Raw genomic sequence first — 15,118 nt, forward strand, 5'->3', positions numbered from 1 at the left:
TTTGAACCCTTTCCAGCAGTGCTTGTATGATTTTGAGATATATCTTTACACACTGAGGATAATTGAGTGACTCAAACACAGCTATTAAAAAAGGTTCAAACATTCACTGATGCTCCAGAAGAAAACATGATACATTAAGAGTCGTGGGGTGAAAACCTTTTAACACGATGAAGATAGCCAAATTTTTCTTATTTTGTTGAAATATATATATTTTTTACATTTAGTTCTGCCCTTCGTAAGCAACAGAAGATACTTGCATGTTTCCTGGAACACAATTCAAGTACAATTTACCTTGATCTTCAAATTCCAAATGTTTTCACCCCCCGGCTCTTAATGTATCATGTTTTCTTCTGGAGCATCAGTGAATGTTTGAACCTTTTTTAATAGCTGTGTTTGAGTCACTCAATTATCCTCAGTGTGTAAAGATATATCTCAAAATCATACAGTCACTGCTGGAAAGGGTTCAAATATCAAAAAGATGCTGGAAAACTGAAGAATCTGCAGGATCGGAAGGATTTTTCTGAAGAACAGTTCTCAGTTTAACTGTTCAGAACAGACAAGGGACTCATGAACAACCATCACAAAACAGAAAGACAGTCGTGGATCATCAGGTAACAGCACACAGCATTAAGAACCAAGGGTTCCCAAACTTTTGAATGGGGCTATTTTAATAATTTCAGCAATTTTCTTTTGTCTTGTGATTCTGCAAGGGGTGCCCAAACTTTCGAGCCCCACTGTATATTCTATCCTGTTTTATATATATATATATATATATATATAAAACACCCTATGTGCACTGTGCTAAATGAGATTTGTCACAACACTTGTATATTGTTGCTTTGTCATTGGTCTGATAGCTTTGGAATTCGCTTTGGCTACAAGCATCTAAATGTAAATGTAAACATGCACTGTAGATCTCCAGAAACTGCTGTTGCAAGCCAGAATACCAAAGAGAATTATAGGCCAGCCTATATTATACAATGTTTTATTTATTTTTTCTTAACTTCTGGATGAAAGTTTTTATACTTAATATTTATTTTATGAATTTAGCACAATTAACCATAAACCAATTCTTCAAACATAAATGACTTATACACTAGTGTTCAACATTTTGAGTTGAGTCACAATGTCAAAATGTTTTAATGTTGGTGTACATGTGACCAAGGATTAACCACAGAAAGTACGAGATTTCCATTAGATCAAATCTAGATACTGGAAGTTGTTTCGATTGCATGGGAAACCCTCACTGAAATGTCAGCTGATCTTCCTGGCACTGTGTGACCAACAGTGCACAAGAGGAAATAAGAGCCGGTTCACTTAGCCTTGAGGGTTTTTTTTTTTTTAATAGTTTTAATCATTTTAGTACTTGATAGTAGTCATCATCATCATTTACTCACCCCATGTCTTTCTGTCCGATTTTCTTCTGTGGAACACAAAATAAGCTATTTTGAAGAATGTTGAATGTCTTTAGTTACCAACATTCTTCCAAATATCATATTTTGTGTTCCAGAAGAAAGAAGCTCAGAGATTTGGAACAACTTGAGGATGAGCGAATGACAGAATTTTCATTTTTGAGTAAACATCCCTTTAAATTCAGTGTTCAGGTAGGTCAGCTTCTTAACATTAATTTTATTTGGTCCATTTTTAATAGTTAGGCTATAATCAAAAGATTTTGTTTGTTAAAGTAAAGCCACCAAGTGGCCAATTGCTGACAAGATTATTTATAATGAACAGAGCATTTATTACTGATTCAGAGCTAGATATGATTTATTTCCAGTTCTTATTCCCCTTGTCAATTATTTCTGACATCATGAAAGCATTTTCAAAAAAAAAAAAAAAAAGACAACAGTAAAACACAAGGCATTTTTTTTAATGCTTACAAGCAGGCATCAACATTGAAGGAATGCTTGGTTGTGCACTGTATATTTCACATACTTAAGGCACTGCCCTGACCTACAAGAAAAAGAAAAAAGAAACTGAAAACATACGCACACAGTACCAATCATCTACAAAAGCAGCGGTTCAACAATTAAAGGCCCAGTCTGATGAATATAGATTGTGAAGATAGCATTAACAAACAGCTTTCAAAGAGTAAAGTTTTACTATTAATTACTATTAATTAATTTTACCATTCCTAAATTAAGGTGCGATACACTGATCTATAATAGAGAACGTGTGTGTGTGTATATATATATATAGATAGATAGATCGATCGATCAGTGGTGCGATCACATTTATTGTTCTAAAGTGAATTTTCGCGGGCGAAATCCAAGTCTACGTAATGGGGAATTTCACTTGAGGGCAAACCATTTCCCACACAGATTAGCCACTCAGACCTGAAAGTGGCAAAAATTTGGTTTGAAACTGATTTCTGTGTAAACATACATCCCTACACTACTGACAATTAATTTACACTTCTTTTGCCAGTGAAATTTCGCTAATAACGTTGTGACCGGCCCTGTACAGAGGATTGCTGCACTTTAACACTAGACCAGCAGCACGTGTTTCTAGCATCAGTTCAACAAGAACACAACATTGAGAAAGTAAACCTACATGATCTAACCGGACTCTTGAGTGTCTTTACAAATGTAAAACTCTACTCTAAATATATCAGAGTAAAAGAAAATTTTATTTTAGGTTAAGATTTAGTAATACATATGTACACATTAGCAAGTGTTTGCTATGCAGAGCTTCTGTACAAATTTAAATATTTAAAAGACCATTTAAATTAATTAATTTTATCTTCAGTCACTGTTTGTTCTCCGCCTGCCCAGTTTTGCACTCATATTACAAAACCTAGGCTTTACTTTAACTCTCTTTATCTCAGCCTTGGACTTCCACCTCTGGGCACGGTTCTCTGAGAACCATAAAAAGCATTCATTTTATTTCAAAGAGGAGGAACGCCAATTTGACTTGTTTAAACAAAAATGAAATTAAAGTGAAGGTTGAGGAAGAACTCTTCATCTAAATATTTTATTTCTATTTTGACACTCCCTGACTTTCCCACAGTATCATCTGTGGCAATCATGGATTCTGGGAAGGGCTCTGTCATCGCAGTGATCATTCACCAGCAAGTAACCTGAATCCTCCTTTTTGCAATAAATATCGAAACAACAGGGCTACGCGATGATACCGTATGAACAAATACATATAATGCCTGCACCTGACCAAAGCACCACATGGGGACAGAAATCCTTTTAACAAAGAAAACAACAAACTGCATATGTTAATAAACAGGCTTTAAATAGGAGATGGTGAAAGTGACAGTTACAGTCGATGACCGTTCAAGATCTGATTGGCTGTTGTCGATACTGACGTCTTGAAGAAATTATGCTCTTTCAGTTTCAAGTGCTCAGGCAGGTCCAGCTTCATCTTGGCCTCCTCAATGTCACTATGAATCGCTGCTATCAGCTCGTCTGTGAGGAAGACACAACCGTGAGTTTGTTACAGAATGAGTGTGTCTGTGAGATCATGTGATTTAGGAGAGAATTCAGCTCAATGTCTTACCAAGTGATTTGAATCCTCTCTCCGGGCGAATGTAGCCAACCATGGCCACGCTCAATATCTGACCGTAGAAATCTTCCTTAAAAGTGTGGATCACATGCGTTTCCTGTTAGATAAATGTGATATTTGATATCAGACATGAGACATCCAAATCAACTCTACCACTATCAAATAAGACCATTTGATGAATGCAACGATATCAGCTCTGTAGCTTTTAGATGGTTGCACACTAGAAATATAGATATGGACGCACTATGGACTTCTTCGTGTTTTTGTAGTAAGGGTTCCAGCCGATGCTCATCACCATCTTGTGAATGTCTCCATTATCCACGCGTGCCCATCCAAAATAGATTCCTGTGCTAATGTCAGCGGGGAGATTGTCCACAACCGACTCTGGGAAGTTCGCTGGGATGGGAAGGGAAAAAAAAACATTAGCTCTACTGGCTTCATGTTGCTGTCTTTAATCAGAACATTACATTTGAGACCTGATCTCTTCAGAGCAACAGATGTACAAAAACTTAAAGCAAGAGATATTAAATATACAGCCATTTATTATCAGAGAATACTTTGCTACTTACCAAATAAAAATACACGCACATAAACACACAATATCATTTTCAAATAAAAACAGAAAACCTTATGCATTTTAAAGTGCAAGTTCTTGAAAATATGCAAAAATGTGATCACGAATTCCAGTATCAGCAGAACGATTCAGGCATCACTAGTGTCGATACAAAAAACATGATAGAGAGACACAGAAGTAGTGTTGCCATGGGCTGTGATGAAATATCCAATCTGGTGATAAGAGTACAGCAGTTGGCTTCCAGAAGTAAAAAACCCATTCATTACCTCCATAGGGTAACAGATTTTGAACAATACTGTTCAAGACACACTATTAGGGTTGTTAATCAATGGTATATTTTTTGTAGAAGCCACCAACTGCATTATTAACTGCACATTTCTTGTTGAAAAACTACATTACCCATGATTCTACAGAGAAATCCACTGCAAATGAAGTCAGTTTCCCAGCACTCTCAAACTACTTACGGAAAATATTAGTACACTTAATACTCATATTTTACAATAAACCCACAATATATTGTTTATCCCCATCTCTATAAAATGTACATCTTTAAATCATTAAAAAACGGTCATTTACAATGCTTCATTAAAGCGGTTAAGTACAAAGGTTTGTACTTTAGCCATTTTGTCAAATTTCAAGTACCTTTTGTTTCAAATCAAAGTTTGTAATGTTAAGATTCACCTTGTAGCAGGTTAGTATGGTTCCTTTCTATAAAATCTCTATGGGAAAAATGAATTGGGAACCAAGGCCACTGAAAAATGGGCGGGCCCTACACGGAGCGTCGTGCCTGGCCAATCAGAATAAAGCAGTTTACAGAATCATGTAGTAAGACAGTTATTAATTTATCCAGAGCTTCAGTTAAAGATAACATTAATAACAAGAGTGTGGTGTTTAACTGAATATTAAATTGAAGCGGTTTAATTTCAAGCAAGATTCAAACTTCATAACACTTTCCTCGTATGACATCCAAAGGAACTGATCACTTATTGAGTGTAAAGAAAGTCAAATAATTAACAACGTGTTTTAATACTTAAATGATTCACGTGTGGGTTAATCAGAATGTAACGTTATCTCAGTCACAGTATAATTTTAATTGGGTCCTTTTTTTTAATAAAAGTGAATAATATCTACTGACACACAGTCTGGTCTCTTCCTCTTTCTCTCCCACAGAAAGAAGTTCCAGTAAATGTTCTCAGAAATAGTCTCTGTGGATCAACGCTAGCTATTTCTTTTCTCGGTAGTCTCACCTGTTGGGATGCCAAGGTCTTTGCTTCCCCGGCCGAATCCGCGGACCACCTGTCCCCGGCAGAAATACGGTAAACTCCTCATGTCGACGCGTCTCCCGGTGTTTACCGGACAGTGACCTGCTGATTCTAGACACTTCTCTCGTATCTAATGTGCCCGTTACCACAGGAAATGGCAGCTTTATAGCGAGGAGCCTTTAGGTTTCGATCCCAGCTGTCGTGACTCTTGGATTGAAACGAAGAGGTGATATAACCAGTCTGTACCGTGACCGGCGGGTCAACTGTGTGTCGCACTCATCATCATCACACAGCAACGGCTCTGGTTTTTCCCAACGACCTTCGCTGACGTATTTCCCTTAGCATACATTCGAAATAAAAGTCCTACAATTTTTACTAAAACAAATAGAATAGCAAATTTAAACCAATCATTCGTATTTTGTGTACAATTTAATAATTCAGCTAGTACGATTTAAGTGAGATGACAAAAATATAATTCGATTTTTTTTGGTCCGTTCGTAAACGATGGAAGGAATAATAAAGTAAAACCCCACAGAGCTTCCCAACTCATGCTGCCTGTCGTCATGTGACAAAAATGTGTATAAAAGGTCAGATATCGTGATTTTTCAATACCTTAATTTACTTTACATTCACGTTCTATTACATTCTATAATATATTGAATTACCTCACTGTATAAATAGCTTCAGTATGAATTTAAATGATTAAATAATTGTATGTGAACGTTTATAATTGATAAATTATTATTTAAAATCAGTATTTATGTCCTCAAATAACAAATAATGTACTTCTGCAATTTCTCAGTGAGTTTCAACTGTCCGAACTGCATAGAGGTTAAATCCATTGTTTTCTATGGGAAAGGCATGGCTTTTAGTCAGTGGCCACAAGGTGTCGCCATTTGTCTGGAGGAGTAGACAGGGCTGTGCCTTCAATCATTCTTTTTATCCTTTGCGTCTGTGACACCAGACTCTTACACACTCTTTTATATAGTAGGTTTTCCTTGCATTAAATCTTAAACTACATTTATTCATTTATCTACTAAAAAATCTAAAAACATATTTGCAATCTCAAAACATTTGTGTCTGGAGATGCACAAAACCTGTTATAGCTACATACTTATATTTGAATTAATTAATTCAGTTATATGCAAAAATAAGGTTGCAGTTCATTTAGCTTTTGGTACACTTTTAACACTAATAATGTTTATGCCAAATTTTGTAAAAAGAAAAAAAATTCTCAGAAGAGATAATGACACCATTGATATCCATCAAAATTAAAATATTGTCACCTGTAAATTATAATTTAACCGATTAAAACCTAAAAAACAAAAAACAATTCACATGTTAAAATCTTAACTGCAAAATTAGGCCTATTCTATTCTCTGTTAGCCATGTTGGATATAACCATATTTTTTTCAAGCTTTAATTAAATAAGACAAAAACATATTTTCCTCACAATAAGCATCCTGTAAATGATGTAATTAAGCATTTATACATAACTACAATGATCCAGTATTACATAACACTGTGCTTAACGCCGTAAAAACTATAAATCAATAATCAGCTATGGCATAAAAAAGGTGGAAAAAATACAAATCAAGTGGATGTAATATGAACAATCTCTTCATTAAAAAAATCTAAATGTTATAGAAAATAGGAAGAAAAAGAAAAGAACTTCAGAGTATAGATAGAAACAAACTGTATATTTTTATTGTTATCTTATATTTTACTTTTATCTTAAATCTTGAGTGTAGCAGAATTCAATGGATGTCAAATTATTATCATGTCACATGTGAAACATTTTATTTAATGTGACAGAAAACACACATACACACACACAATGAATCACCAGTGACATACATAAGACCAAAGATCCTTATTCTTCAACTATAATTGTTAGAGACTACATTTGGCATACATTTATCAATTAGTGAAAGCAGTTAGTAAAAAAACATAAACATAAACTGATCTTCACTGGTGTTACCGAAAAGAAAGCTAACACCAGTGACAATTTTCATGAAAAATGCATTTTACTAAATGTCTGCAGCAAGATATCATACCACATGTTGTCAGTCATGGTATACTCACTAAATTAAGTAGTTTCATCCAATTGTGTTCTAGTATTTTACAAAGTAGGTCATACCAGTGACTTCAACTAAAAGCTTCATGAGAAATCAGGAGCTAAATGAGAACATTTCTGATAACTGAAAAAAGACGGTGGACTTATCTTGGGCCTTTTTTTATAGATCTTTGGGAAATGGGTAGAAGTAGTAGAAATAGTGGTCAAAAATAAATGATTTTAGTCTAACGGTAACAATACAGAGACACAACTCGAGGGGACCACTACTATCATTATATATTTTAGAAGTTTTAATTGGCATTTTGTTCATATACATCATATATTTAATAGTTATGAATACATTTTTGTATTTTAAATGGTAGAAAAACCTATTTTTGACCTCAAAATAAAACGAGTGTAATATTTCCATAAAGGCTAGGGACAGAAAAAATGGACATTTCCATAGAACAACCCAGCCGCAACTCGCCGGTTCACTCAAAAACTCTGTCATTAATTACCCATTCTCATTTCACCCTTCCACACTGCACCAATGAAACTAAAGCAAGTTTCTTAGTACCTCAGAGGAGCAAGCGTCCTGTCAGGGCCGGGTCAGTCTGTAAGAGCGATGAACTTCACACATCCACACTCTCAGAGCGTGAGACTCGCTGGCTGTGGCTGCAACACAGCAGCAATGAAGCAGGTAATGCATGCTTAATGAAGCATAAACACATTTAAACACAGCTACACAGGAGAGATTAACAGCTTGTAAACTCACATTATACACCCACTCCAACATTATTACAACAGCAGTGCCCCCCATCTCTCCAGTTCTCTCTTAGTTCCCCTCATACACACACACTGACTCCTCAAACACACCTGTGAATAAACCTTCAACTGCTATGATAGTCTCTCACCATCTGTTCGTCTCGGCCCCGCTCGCCTCTTACTGCAGCTACAGCACGTCCTCCGTAGATTTCTTTATTGTTTTGACTACATCTCAAATTGTTTATTCAACAGAGATCATGGAGAGAGCTGGGGAATTGGATCTTGACAGGTTGCAAGCCGGATTCGAACCTGCATCACCCATGTGAGCACCTAAGCACAACAGAATGTGATGCGGGGTTTAAGCAGACAATGTGAGACAAAAAAAGAGGTGAATAGGGGATTTGTTTTAAGGAACAGATACGATCGTACTTTCCCCAGCTGATTGATCGCAGTAAATGAAGACAATAGTTTTGTATGGCAAGTTTAAATATGCAAATGAGGTATTATATTTGCATATTTATGTACTGATTTGCATACATTTCCAGAACAGAAAACTGAACATCGGATAAAGCCAAGTTCAAAACCGTTTCATTTTGTGGACACATTAGCGTTGAAGGTTTTTACAGGATTTTGGATATCTCTTTCTTGATGAATATGAAAATACTGTTATAGTTTAAGGTATAAAATGTTATAGAAATCACAGATGATTTATGTTGCTGATTATAGACAGGGCAAAAGTTCCTGGTAGATTTGTTTAATGGATAACACTTTAGTTTAGGGATGAATTCTTACTATTAAAGTTATTTATTAGCATACTGTTTATCAAGCACATATTAATGCCTTATTCTGCATGACCATAATAGATCCCTTAATCCTACTCCATACCTAAATTTAACTTCTAACTATTAATAAGCAGCAAATTAACAGTTTACAGAGGCGAAAACTGAAGTTAATAGTTAGTTAATAGTTAGAATTATTCCCCAAACTATAGTGTGACCGTCTAATTTTTTTGACTACATCTTCTATTGTCTTTTTTAATAGACTGAGAACATGGAGAATGAAAGGAGATTGGATCAAGACAGAATGCCAGAATCGAACCTGTGTCACCCAAGTGATCACCACAGCTCATGATTATGGCTTTAATGACACAGTTCTGGAAAAACCAGCCCTGATACCTCAGGACGTAAGCTGTGTAAGTTGTGTGTTTCATTTGTCTTCCATCATCTGTACATCATGGGTGGTAAATACTGACATTCTGCTCACAAAATACATCCATTTATGAACATATCATGCAATTAAGATACATTGGAGGTCACACACAACTCTCAGGTTGAATACTTGAAGGTAACGTGGAATTCGTGAATATTACCGTTGTCCTAGAAGTACACACCTGAAGAAGTGCATTAAAAGTTACCCCCTCTCTGTGCAAAGTGTACAAAGTGCGCTAGATGAAAAAGTATGAGTGCCACAGCACAGAGGGGGTACAGAGAGCCAGACTTTTTGATTAATACTCCTCTAAATTAACTGTTTACTCTACAGACTCTTAACATTGCCAGATTATGATAATTTTGTGACAGGCGGAGAGATTGATGTCTGAGAGCTTGTTTTAATTAATGGTTTTGTTTGTCTCTAGAGAATGGATTTTTTTTTTGTTCTTCTTCATGGTTGCTTTTGAACACTTTTTTTAAAGAAGCTTTAGAGCGAAGTAATGGGACCCCCATGTGTGTTTTGAATAGAAGTGAAAAAGTGTCTACAACGATTATTTCGTGTTTGAAGGAGAGGCTAATCACACATGCCGTCGTGTTTGCTTTTTTTAACTTTAATGCTAGAGTGTCTATCGCATTTTTATGACTTTTGAAATGATCAGAAACAAAATTTGATTGTTTTTGAACGTGTGTGCGTAGCGCAATTGCTAAAACCTCTTATTTATGTGTTTATCGTGGAATGTACCATATTCCCTCAAAGTTTTAAGTAACTTTGTTTGAAATGCAGTTAAAGTAACATTATTTCAAATCTTGTTTACGTTCACATAATCATAATGAAGGCTTGTTATGTCATTTCTTTATTAAAAATGCACTTATGTACTCCTGTTTTAGGATGAAGACAAGCGTTGTTTATTTTTTTAGTCCTATTTTGTTCACTGCAGATTTCGTGGACATTTTGTGGTTTTATATACTTCGGATGATCAAGTAAACACAATAAAAATACTAGCATTCACTGGTGATGAAGGGACATGAAGATGTTGTCACCTAAATATCTAGAAAAAAATAATTTTTAGTAAGAGTCACGAAAAATTACAATAGTTTAAAGTTTATTGTGTGGTGAATGACACTCAGAAGTAGCAAATTTTATACAGAAAAGCCACAAAAAAACTATTTCATTTGTGTATTTAGTTTCATGTCCTTGTAGGTAATTCCACAGGAACTACTGACAGACACAGATAAATGGAGAGGTTGGTAGGAAGGCAGGGAGTTAGGAAGAGAGTGTGAAAAAAATAAAGTAAAGCTGACAGGAAAACTGTGTGCATCCATTGCGTTATTACCATCTCTAGGACAGGGTCGTTTTTCACTACAGATACCCTGATGAGAGCTCTGACAATATCTAGTCTTAATACCCCTCTTAGTATCACTCTTTCAAACACGAGCTCTTTAGTAATGATGACACCTAGACGCGGGGCCGTGGTCAGGCGGACGGGGCCCTGTGATGTGGGGGCCCACTATGGTATGCATTGGGGCTGAGGGTGAGAGGGGCCACCCTTAAAACTATTTAAATGATAAATCTCCATTAACCGACGACACTTGTGTTTTTGCAAGAGCAAAATATTTTTCTTCTGCCTTATAACCTTTCTAAATATGTAATGTTTTGTTTTGTTGCGGTTGTGCGCGCTCTCTCTGCGGGCCCTCCACAGGTAACGGCTGTTAAACAGTGAATTTCGGCGTCTCCGACCTGCCATCGTTATGTAGAATCGCCTAAGGTCCAAACTCCTGCTCGATAACTCATGCCCCGTGCAAATTCCCATGCAAACACAGTCAATGCAAAACACATTTCCTGCTGTCAACAACATCGCTGGCGAGAATCAATCAACCGTTCATCCATTTACACTCTTTGCATACCCTTATGTCAAAGAAAAAAGCGCTCCGAGACTCCGCAGCTCTTCTGAGGCGATCGTTCCATCGTTCTGAAGAATCCATCAAGCCGGGTTTGATTGATAAGTCTGTCTGCGCTCACAGCAGTACAGCTACAGCAAATGGGGTGGCAAAGCGCGAGCTGACATAATGCAAGTCTGCGCAAGTTTGGGAGACAGACTGAGCGCGTCCGTGGGGGGTAAAAGTTTGATGCGACATGCTACAAGACACACACAGCACTCGTGATGGCACACACAAGCTGCCCCCCTGTCCAACCCCTCCACCAAGACGGAGTTCAGCATGTCTTTGTAAAAGTATTTTAGAGCTTGACACCATTGTGGGTTTTACGTCGAGATTTATTTTCAGATTTAACGGCGTGTGTTTATCAGTTGTAGTGCAGTTGTTTTTGGAATAAACTTTTGATACATCCAGCTTGTCAAATACTTAAAACATGGATAATTGCAAAAATAAGTCAGGGTGGTTACAGCAGTAACCATTTTTGGAGTTGGTCATGGCAAAAAAAAAAAAAAAAAAGACAATTTATAATTTACTATATTGACTATAACTATTAATAAGTTTGAATAATTCTATGAGAATAGTAGCTCATTTCTGCCATGGATTAAAGAAAAAACTAATTGTGACATTTTATCTCATAATTCTGACTTTATGAGATAAAGAAAGTCATCGGATTGTGATGCGATTTTGACTGAGGTGGAATGCTTTGGCCATAGAAACGCAATTTTTGAGCAATTTTGATTTTATTTTCCCCTGGAATTCAGCAGCTAATATAGTTATCGTTATATATATATATTTTTTAAATATATATTTCTAAATAATTGTTAAAACTGTGAATGAATTCCTTTTGTCATCAAAATGTCATAAGTGAATCTTCCATGGAGAAAACATGATTCTCTCTGGTGACTTCTCCAATCATTTAATCTGATTAAACCCCGCCCCTTCAACGCCCACATCTCAAAATCCAATCAAGAGCCAATGGATGGAACTAAGTCCCCACCCAATGTTATTTTTTTTTCTATTTTGATAATAGTTAATGTTTAATAGTCAATAGTTAACTTTAATAGTTTAATAGTAATTATGTGAATGAGCCTTAACTCGATTACCATAACTAGTGACTCAAATGCGCCAGTACATTTAATAAATAGTTTAAATTAGTCTGAAACACCACCCTGTATAATTTACAAAGCATTAACGCAGAGAGAATTAATTTCTGCAAATTTAGGCAAAATTTTCACTTTAACTGAAGTACACCCAAATGAATCACACAATCCAAATCTAATGAGACTGAATTGAATCGGTTTCCAGCTGAATCAAAACTATTCACCCTCCCATGAAACTCAAAGAACTGGTTTTTAATAATAAAAATTATTTAAAAATAATGTGGCATTTTAATAATAATGAAAATTTGAAATATTTATCACTATCTTTAAAGGGTTAGGGTTAGGATTAGGGTTTGGCTTAGGGTTACTTGCATGTAATTATGCATAATAGTACATTAAGTACATGTAACATATAACAAGGACACCTCAAAGTATTGTCTAATGTGACATTTTAATAATAATAATGAAAAAATCGAATTATTGATCACTGTCTGTCAAGTTCAATTGCATGTTTCCCCTGATTGTCACCACCAATCCAGCTAACTTCAGCACTTTATTTTGATTTCTTTCAGCAAGACGCATCTTAATGACAAAGGTCCTTAAAACAAGGCGATCTTTAGGCCAGCGTAATGGATCTCACACTAGGGGCCAGCTGCACACAATACAATGCCCGCCCCCCACCTCCGAAAGTGCGGAGAACCCCCCCCCCCCCCTGCGTAAAACACATTATTCTTCAGGGGTATGTTTAAGCGACACGACCCATTCGCCTGTGGGACCCGAGGGAGGAATATGGTCCCCCTCTTCAATCTGAGTCCCTAGGAGGGCCACCCAGCACCTGCTAACCCAGGGCAGTACTCATCAGAAAAGCATTTAGCGCGCTTGCTAACTCCAGGCCATAATTAGGGTGGGTAATTATTTACAGGCAGCACTGGGCAGAACTGGCCTAGCATAAACAAACAGGCGGCTTGGAGACACACGACAAACATCGTTAGCTCTTCGCTCATTTTCGCCCAAACGGCAAAAACACTAGCAGCATGTAGACTCACTCCCGGGGAAAAAAATACCCAAAAACTTCTGGTCTGAAAAGCAATCGTTTCCCAAATAGCTAGCACATTTGAGACACACAAGTAGGCTTATTGTAACATCTGTAATGTGCTACGCACACACACACACACACACACACACACACACACAAAGAGAGATACAAACCCAGACTCACACGCTCATGAATATGATAACGTGTGAAATGACAGATTTATTTGTGTGTGGCTCCAGGGTTTTATCTCTAGCACAGTTCATCAACTCCTCAGCACGAGGACTGCTAACCAACGCAGCGCCTGCACATGCTAATTACTGGACCATGGTTAGCTTCAAACCTCAGATTTGCTCCCATCATAATATGTGCCCCGCTTTTTGCTTTTATGAGATTTTTATCTATCTGTAAGAATGGAAAAAAAGAGTAAAGGTTTAAAAGTTTAAATTAGACTGAGACTTTCTGTTGCCTGGAGTGCATGCTACAATGCTAATGATGCTAAATGTCACCAATCTGAATGAGCTCTTTTTGTACACACAAATGTGCTGCTAGCTATTCATTTACAATTACCAGATTAAAATGAACTTTACTCTTTGTAAAGGTGAATATCTCTCTCTTTTATAAATATTGTAATGAATTTACATAGGGATTCAAGCCGACATGCTGTAAACATTTTCTTCAGAAAGGAAGGATGACTGTGTACAGGAAAAAAACAAATTGTTGGTTAATCACCCCGTAACGCACTGACGCAATAATCATTTAAAGGACTGGAATAGTTATCAATCGCAGTAGTCCTACATTACGCAGTGTGTGCTGTGTACATAGTCATAGTTTGACTGTAACTAATTAAGCTATGTTGTTTTAGTAGGCCTGGTTGTTTCAAAATCGCTGGCTAATTTTATTTGAGAGTGCAACACTATTCACTAAGCCGTTTCTCTAGAGCATATTTAATTTCACAGGCAGTAAGACGGAGAGAAACGAGAGGGGCTGCGAGTGCTCCAGATGGCTCCAAAGCTCCACAGAGAACTAGGCCTCATTGTTTGATTTTTTTCTTAAGTTTTAATTAGCTGCAAGAAGAAGAAAGGAAAAACTTGTAGGTTTTCTTTAAAGAGTGGGTGACTGACTGTTGTCAAGTAGAATTTGCGTCTACTGAGTGAAAAGTTAATAAATTAACATGCAGCGAAGATGATCCCGATTATGTCTTTTAGTCAGGAATACACAGCAGTCCATCAGTATTGGTTGATATTGTACATGCTCATTTACTGTTTTTACATTTAGATTACTTTTACTGTCATATAACTCTTATTTAAAAATGAAGATCTGTTATCATGTACTCACCCTGTTTCAGACCCAATTTTTGGCCATTCATTGAAAGTCAACATCTTTAAGCTTAGTGCGCACATTTGCACTTCTGTTTACCATATTTAATGAACTCTATGTATGTGTGCATAGAGCAATGTTTATGTATGAATAAAATCCTAAATTGAATCTGTTTATAAAGCAGTCATGATGACTTTGGTTCATACCACTCAAATCATAAGGATGACTTGATTATAGACTTTCAATGCAGAGTATTAAAAATGAGAGTATTTAAAAATATATTTATTTGTGTTACAAAGATGAACAAAAACTCTTATGGGCTTGGAATGGATTTATGTGAGAGTGAGCATAT

At 36.4% G+C, this 15,118-nt stretch overlaps 1 protein-coding gene across 1 annotated transcript; it reads right to left on the reverse strand.

Moving 5' to 3' along the window:
• Window positions 1-2,626: 2,626 nt before the first annotated feature.
• Window positions 2,627-5,663, reverse strand: LOC132097504 (riboflavin kinase-like). Its single transcript, XM_059503247.1, has 4 exons — window positions 5,335-5,663; window positions 3,758-3,909; window positions 3,508-3,610; window positions 2,627-3,416 (listed from the first exon to the last, which is right to left on the reverse strand). The coding sequence occupies exons 1-4, from the start codon at window positions 5,414-5,416 to the stop codon at window positions 3,268-3,270; spliced, it is 486 nt and encodes a 161-aa protein (XP_059359230.1). The 5' UTR covers window positions 5,417-5,663; the 3' UTR covers window positions 2,627-3,267.
• Between the last annotated feature and the right edge of the window lie 9,455 nt (window positions 5,664-15,118).

This window comes from Carassius carassius, chromosome 21 (genome assembly GCF_963082965.1).
Source record: "Carassius carassius chromosome 21, fCarCar2.1, whole genome shotgun sequence".
In the NCBI taxonomy this organism is placed as follows: Eukaryota; Metazoa; Chordata; class Actinopteri; order Cypriniformes; family Cyprinidae; genus Carassius; species Carassius carassius.

Excerpts from the sequence above, each read along its gene's own strand:
- LOC132097504 (XM_059503247.1), bottom strand. The coding sequence starts at position 5,416 with ATGAGGAGTTTACCGTATTTCTGCCGGGGACAGGTGGTCCGCGGATTC. Across the intron at positions 3,910-5,334 it reads AGACCTTGGCATCCCAACAG|CGAACTTCCCAGAGTCGGTT; the intron begins GTGAGACTACCG and ends TTCCCATCCCAG. Across the intron at positions 3,417-3,507 it reads GAGAGGATTCAAATCACTTG|ACGAGCTGATAGCAGCGATT; the intron begins GTAAGACATTGA and ends TCTTCCTCACAG.